At 34.3% G+C, this 8,200-nt stretch overlaps 1 protein-coding gene and 1 long non-coding RNA gene across 2 annotated transcripts; both read right to left on the bottom strand.

Annotated features, from left to right (window-relative positions):
* Window positions 1-427: 427 nt before the first annotated feature.
* Window positions 428-3,359, bottom strand: LOC114744406 (uncharacterized). The gene is made up of 4 exons (XM_028932579.1): window positions 3,113-3,359; window positions 2,325-2,720; window positions 1,069-1,483; window positions 428-936 (listed from the first exon to the last, which is right to left on the bottom strand). The coding sequence occupies exons 1-4, from the start codon at window positions 3,357-3,359 to the stop codon at window positions 735-737; spliced, it is 1,260 nt and encodes a 419-aa protein (XP_028788412.1). The 3' UTR covers window positions 428-734.
* A 2,151-nt stretch (window positions 3,360-5,510) lies between these two features.
* LOC114744411 (uncharacterized) lies at window positions 5,511-6,412 on the bottom strand. The gene is made up of 2 exons (XR_003740094.1): window positions 6,210-6,412; window positions 5,511-5,968 (listed from the first exon to the last, which is right to left on the bottom strand). It is a non-coding gene; the product is annotated as an uncharacterized LOC114744411 (long non-coding RNA).
* Window positions 6,413-8,200: the final 1,788 nt, after the last annotated feature.

Below are 8,200 nucleotides of genomic sequence, written 5' to 3' on the forward strand. Positions count from 1 at the left end.
CATGTAAACACTTCTTTTCTCATATATCAATTTGCCTTGTTTCCAAAAACAAACTTTCCATTATCAATTTCACGGGAAAATTCCGTAAATGCTGGGGTTGATAACCAGAATATTAACCAGAAATATAAATACACATGTGCCACAAGACGTCGCTCTCTACAACAGGAGCTCATGCTCAACCTCTCTTTGTTTACAAACACCAAAGAGAGATTAAGATGTACTTGGAAGAAGGAGCAACAAATCCTCTAAAAACAGCTTTAGTGAACAAAAGATTGGGAATAAAAAAAAAAAATTAGAATTACCAAACGCACCGTAATTCAAAAGGAAAAACAGCATACTTAGAAAGCATCCTAAAAATCCCTTTTCCTTAAGGAATGGTATCTAAAGTCCGTTTTAACTAACGGGAGTGGGAAACTCAACTCAGCAATGGATTCAAGATTGCAACTTCATCAGAAGCGTTCAATAGCCAGCCCGCACCCATCAATCGTCAATTATGTACATCAAACGATATTATTGGAGAAATTTTAAAATACACTTTAAAGGATATCTAATCTGTAAGAGTCAATTCTCCTACAATGTCTGTGAAAAATTAATATTGATTTGAGGAAGCCCCACCTTGTGAAAAAAAGGAGGAATCCCACTACCAAAAACAGAACCAAACTTGAATCCGGCACCAATATCATCAGATTGATACAGGTGAACGTCCACAAATTCAAATGCCAAGCCTGAATGTTTCAAGCAGGAATTTGGTTAGATTCTCGCAATCTCATGGTCTTGGCATGCAGCCTCTCCATAAATCCCGGATTAGCCCTGAGTCTCTGCTTCACATATGAAGCCCGAGCGTCATCTGCCAATTTGTTAGCTTTCCCAGCCTCCTCAATAAGGGAAAGAAGTGTCCTTAAGCAGTCTTTCCTGTTTTCTTCCCGATGTTCGAACCTTCAAAATAGGGGGAAGCAAGATTTTAGACATAATTGTAGTTGCTTTCATGTTATCAGCAATGGGCCAAGAACCAAAGGGTTACAGAAGTGGATAGCAAATCAATAAATTATTACACAGATAGAACATCACCTCTCACTAGTTATGGTAAGTTCGTCTTTCCCGGGATGGTAACGTTTTCCAACTAATTCCCTCAGTCGACGAAATTGGTATTTTGAAAGCCCAAGCTCCTTTACTGTAACAGACAATTTGACTTTTCTGTTTTTTGGATGCCAAGCATCACCGCCAGGTGCAAAGACTACCCGAGTTTGCCATCGGAGAATTGGACCTTCACCAGGTGGGTCATCTAAGTCCTTTTTCTTGTCAAGTAAATCAGTTTTGTCAAACTGTGGAAGCTCCTCCGCTTCCATCATCTTCATGTATTCTGCGACCATTTCGTCCTCAAACTGCTTAAATTGTTCATAAGCTTCCTCAGGTTCAAGCTCCCCTCTTTCACACATATCCCCTAGTGCATTGAATTTTTCTTCCACCTTCTTTTTTATTTCATCTAGAAAAGACATTTCACCCAATACAAAAATCAGTAGATTATCAGATGTAGCTCAAATAAACAAAGTTGAAATTGCTCGCTAATTGCTTATCAAAACATGCAGAGAATGTCAGAAGCATGCCATGCTAAAATTTAAGGCGTGCACATAGATTAAATTCAATCAAGATCAAACTCTTAACCCCCTGCTCCACTGTAATATGATCTGTATAGCCAAAAATACCAAGCACCAACCAATTAATGGAGTGAAAACAAATCCCGTTCAGGAAGATACTTGTTACACCAAACACTCCCTCAGACTCACAAACAACTTTTATCATTACCAATGCGGACAATACAAGCCAAAGAATATCAAATAGAAAGAAACATGCCAAGTTTTCAAATATTATATAGTTTACCAGATGATTAAAACTGGAAGCCAGGTCAAGATAGTAACTTTCCTGATCATCACTCATCATTTTCATAATCATGAACTACGATATGATAAAACAATATAAATATATATATTTGCGCTTGCTAGGGCGTAGACATGAAATTGCATAGATGACACTGAAACAAAGTTATGCCTAAACTCTCAAGGTTTTGCTCAAGGCTAGCCTCTTGGAAGTGAGGTGATATGTCTAGACGCACAATCAATCAGTCAATTGCAATTTTTTGAAGTGCTTCAAGTCTTAGACATAGATAAAGAAATCTTCTAAAGAGAATCTCAGAATCCCCATTCAAGCATCACGTTTGGCGCCATCCAATATTACTAATGGAGGGGGGGGGGGGATGAACCAAGAATTTTATACTAAAAGAAACCATAAACAAAAGCAAAGGGCCCAGTTAAAGAACAACGTTTTACCTGGAAGGAGTTTGTCCCAGCTAAGCATATCTTCCAGAATCTGCTCGCACTCTTTTGTGTCCATAAGCGCTCCGTGTTTAACCCCATCCTCAACAAGCTCAGCCCACTTCTTCTCGTCCATGTTGAAGTATTCGTCTTTTGCCATCCTCTTCATAACAACGTCCCTTGCATTATATAAATCATCAATCTCATCATCGGTCTCGTGAATCTCCTCAAAATCTTCTTCAAACTCCTGGTCATTAACATCATCAATTGGCTGCCTCTGGAATTCATCCAGCAACTCGTCATCTGTCTCCTCATGCTTCTCCACTAATTTTCTCCGCAAAATTGATTCAAAAATCGTTGGAAGTGCTTCTTCATCGCCCCCAAAGTACTTCTCTATCTGTGTTTTAAGATCTAAAAACCAAAGTATCCTTAAATATTTTGCGGGGCATAAAATGAAATCACAACACGTCAAATGTATGAAGTCCAAGATTAAACATTGGAACGCACATATAACGCAAGTCCACAGGCACAAAGCTCATCAACAAATTCAGCTACACTAATATAAATCAAATCAAGTGGGTAAACCGCGTCAACATATTTTCTATCTATTATACCATTTATCTTAAATGGCGTATATTGAAAAACTCGTTAGTTGCAAAAAGGAAAAGGAGTGATAATTAAAACATAAAGCATTTCCAGTGCAACTCCAATCAATTTCAGCCTGCTTCAGATTCGTTTAGAGCAAACTCGTAAAAGCGAGATAAACTACATTCACAACAGCCAACAGACATCTTTGTAGTTACCTTTGTTAGCCACATCCTGGACGCCGGCAAGGACATCCTTTTTCACGGGAGGCGCCACGCTCGTTTCAGTAGAAGGGTTGGGGTTTTCATTGGAGTCGTCGCCGCCGGAGGAGAAGAACCGGAGGCGGGAGCGAGTGGAAGTGGCGAGCGAGGCGATTGAGGAATTAGGGTATGGGGAGTGTGAGGAAGGAGACTGGAGAAGACTGCGAGTGTAGAGAGAGACATTGCTGAGCAGAGTCCGCTTCATGGCTCTCTAGGGTTTAAGCTTTGATCCGACTCAGAATTCAGCGTCCCGATCTTGCAGCCATGGGGTTTCTCGCTTCTTTCTACTTCGCAGTGACAAGTAAGCCACCACTGTTTCTCCAAAACAATACTATAATAGAATTTCATACCAGCGTAATTATTCATTCATAGTATCTTAAGCAATTTTAATTTAAAATTGGAAGTATCATCATATTTATTTGTGAAAATTTCTACATTTATCGGGCATCTAAGATACAAATGTTTATGCCAAAAAAGACACAAATGTTTAGATGGTCATGCTGTTCTTTTTTTTTTCCCTAAAAAATATTTAGATGCAGTACCTAAAATTTTTAAATAGTTTTATAAATTTTATGCCATTTTTAAATAAAAATGAATATATTTTCTTGGAATAATGACGAGAACCTGAGAATTGTATAATCCTTAATGAAGAATTTCTGCAAAAATATGTTATTATTTTCAAGTCAAATCTAATCAAAATCTACTAAGGTGTAAGAAACAAATCTTATTTAAATTTTAATAATTTTTAGACTTTTTTCCTGTCTTTTTTCCTATTTTGTTATCTTTCAAACTATATAAAAAGATGGTGCAATTATTTTAAAACTGTTAGATTGTATTTTACATTTTTACGTGCTGAAAAATTTCTCAAAAATAATTTTTGTTATGAATTTAATGACCATAAAAAGTCATGGTTATGATTTAGGATCATCATCCAATTTAAAGCATATCCTATGCATAACTTAAGATAATAAAATCTTCTTACTAGAATAATATTCAAATATTATAATACTTTCTAGTTTTAAATATAAAACCCAATTTTAAGAGATATAACATTCCTTTTTAAAAGATTTTTATTGCAATTATAAGGAAAAGTTAGAATATATTTTCTAATATGTTCCCTATTTTGCAAATTATTATATTTAATTAATAACCAAATCAATATTAATCTAAGATCAAGATCATTCAAGCCCATTTTCTTAAATATTGACTCCTCACACACTTTCCCCTTCCATGTTCCTCAAATTTCAAAATGTAACATTCAAAACACTCACGCCCTCTATTTCTCATATATTTATTATTTTTCTTAAGTGGAAACAAAATTTTAATCAGAACAATGGAATACCAAATATTATTAGGAAGACAAAGCCTCCAATCATACTTGGAATTCCATTAACTGACCAAAATCAGTCTCCATAGCTAGTTCAACCAATTTGGGTGAATCATTAAACATAGTTGTGTGATTTGTATCTCACGTCATCCTTGCTCTTTTATAACATCCATTTTTCTCTTTTTATACTTATTTGATCGATATGGGACTTCAGATTTTACTTATGGTGTGATTTCTCTGATTTGTTAAAAGAACAAATATTCTATATCAGAGTATAATATTAGAATCTATGCTTTTAATTTCTCTCCATTCACCCTCACTTCCATAGCAAAACACAACTTTTAACACAATTCATGCTACATAGGAACACATCAGGATAAAATGTTTGTTTAATTAGTGGTAAATTTGAAGATAAGAACTAGGATGCAATTCACAATAAGTGGAAAGCAACTCTTCTCAACCCTATCACATATCTTCAACTATATATAAATGTCTTCTGTTTTGCACATGATTTATGATAGATTGCATATAACTGAAAAAGAACTATAACCACTAAATATATGTTGCACCTGGATCCTCAAATGAATTCTACATGCCTTAATAAATTTTGCGATGAAAGATTTTTCGCCAATTTTCCCATTGATCGATCCTTCACCCTCCATTATGAAAACAAGTCAAACAATTATGTAGCTCAATTACGCATAACTACACCATAATTCTAAGTTAATTTCATTAAGTTTGCAATAATATAAAATTTATCACATGATCAACCTTGTATGAAAGAAATGGCTTTAAGATGATATATATGACCATATTTTCTTTGGAATGCAGGGTCATACTCAGGCATTGATACCCGAATGACACATTTTCAGAAATTTCCCGTTGGCAAATTCATGCCTTTCGCCCGTATACTTGCTCTCATTTTCTTTTGCTGATCGCAAGTTCATGCTGACCCATCTCCAATTAGCTCATAAGTAGATCATTCCGTCCATCCTACACATACAACGGCCTCTGCCACAAGAGATAGAATTGAAGGAAGAAAATTCTTAGTATTAACTAACAATTGATGCATAAAAATCATGTTCGAATATGTAATTTCTTCATAGCTATTGACCAATGATCACATAAGTGCTTAAAGAGTGTATAATAAAATGGTAAGGCCTGTGAACTTAGCACCAAATACATTCATATGCCCTCTCTATTAAATTCATGATCTAGTTCACGTGGTTACAAACTGCTGTGAGCCTATTCTTTATCGGACTCACTCATGTCCTCCTCATCAAGATCAAACTCTAAATCTTCACTGTCATCAGCTGACTCTGTTTCCTCTCCATCTGACTCTGTTCTCTCCCCCAAAAGTTCTTTTCTCAAATCATCGTGAGCTTCTTCAGGCTTCCCTGCTAATATTCTCGACAATATCCCCTCAAAGATCTCTGGTATAGCTCCGTCATCACCCTCCCCGAGCTTCGATATGCGCTTCTTCAACTCTGAAACCGTAAGAAGGGAAGAAAACAAATTGTATGAAAACCAAAATATCTATAATGAAACATTCAGATTATTACAGAAATCAATAAACATTAGCAGACGCATTTCATCAAACATCTTAAGCGCACCCAAACAGGGACACACCGGACGAATTAGAAGCCTAAAATTGAGGAGTTGCTCAAAATGAATGAGAGTAAAACAAAGACAAGTTTTAAAGTTTAGAGATTGAATTTGACTCGTTACCTTCGTTGCTGATAACATCCTCAGCTTGAGAGTGATCATCTCTGTTGTGGGCTTGGGGGGACGCAACTTCATTTGACAAGTTGCTTCTGGAAGAGAAAAATCTGGGTACGACGGAGTGAGCAGAGTAAGCAGAGGAAGAGAAGAAAGGAAGCACATGGTTATGCAATAGGAGATCGCGCGCCCGGAAAGAAAGATTTCTGAAGCCAGTTCGTAACATCGTGGAAAGCAAGGTTACAGTTTGGTCACCGTCTAATCTCTCTATTAAATATAAATTAGAAAATTAGAAAATTGTGAGCCAAGAGATATGGGTTTTGGAAATTTTTAATGTCAATATTTTTTTAACTCGCACATATATTTTTTAAATATAAAACTCCCACATATATTATATAAAATTTCAACTCACAATCTTATGTTTTTTAAAAATATCATAATTTTTTTTCACAAATATAGAGTATCATTATGTAATATATAGACCCTGTGGCTACTAACAAATATCTTGTATATGAGATTTGATAAACTCTGTAAATAAAAAATATTTATTATAGACTAAATAACGAATGATTAATATGTGGTTCAAACATTAAAATGAAAATAAAATAAATCGACAATAAGCATGACATGGTAAAAATAATCATTTAGCATAATCTGAAAATCCCTCTTCCTCTTATATTTATTGTTTTCTTTGTTTTGTTTGTTGTTTTCTTTGTTGGAGACGAGAATTTTAATCAAATCAACCTCATACCCAATATCATAGAGAAGACAAATGCATCTAATAATACTACCTCCGTTCTTTAATATAAAGCTTTATTTGACTTTTATTTTGATCCTAAATATAAGACCATAATCCACTTTATCTCTCATATTTATTTATTTATTTCTAAGATAGTCTTTACAATAATGATAGTTCTAACCAATACATTTGATGAATAAAGATATTTTAAGAAAAATAATATCTATTTATTACAAATAATTAATTTAACTAGTTTTCTTAATTTATTTCATCTTTTTAACCTCGACTCTCCCCTTCTCCTTTTTATTTGATCAATACGAGACTTTTTCTTTTACTCATCATACGATTTACTTGTACAGTGCAAATCTCTTATATCAAAGTATGTTATATTATGATTTACGTCTTCTGTCCCTCTCTATAGGCTAGCATCCTTGCTGCCAATTTATTTTCACAAGACACAACAAATAAATTGCATAAGACGCCATACATAGCACATTTCTTGTTAATTCACTGATCAAGTAGATGACATATCCGTTGGCATATTTAAGCAATCAATTAGCAGCAATTCAATGATAATTAAGAACTAAGTGCAATGCAATTCACAACTAGAGGCTTGCGTAAGGATGAAAGTACTAGATTTGAAGACATCAGAATAACGGAGGTCAAAGTAGTTAAAAAAAAAAAAAAAGGCAATTGGTGGCACTAACGTCAGTTCACATGGCGTGACGGATGCAACATGCAACAGCTACCACTCACATTGACAATTTTTATTAGCTTTGCCTTTTTATTTGAGCAATGATGAAATTTTTTAAAAAATAAATATTAATTTCGTATCCTAAAATATTAATTCCATTTAGTTATAAACTAAATAATGTATTTACTGTTCAAACATTAAAATTAAAATGTATATTATAACATGATAAAAATATTCACTCTAAACATCTCTAGATTTATTTCTATTAACTAATTAAAAGTATAGCCTACACAAGCTTTTTCCTCATGTATTTGTTGTTTTTTTTATTGGAAACATAAAATTTTAATCAAACCAACTTGATACCAAATATTATAAGGAAGACAAAAGCCTCTAATAATATTTGATATCCAGTTGATTGATCAAAATTAGTCTCCATATTCAACTAGTTCAACTAATTTGGGTGAACCATTTAAGAATGGTTGTGAGATTTGTATCCCATGCCATCCCTTCCTCAACTCTCATTTTGTCATACTTATTTGATTGATATGGGATTTTTGTTTTTACTTA

Source organism: Neltuma alba, unplaced genomic scaffold, assembly GCF_004799145.2.
Source record: "Neltuma alba isolate B1F8T4 unplaced genomic scaffold, ASM479914v2 tig00004362_pilon, whole genome shotgun sequence".
NCBI lineage: Eukaryota > Viridiplantae > Streptophyta > Magnoliopsida > Fabales > Fabaceae > Neltuma > Neltuma alba.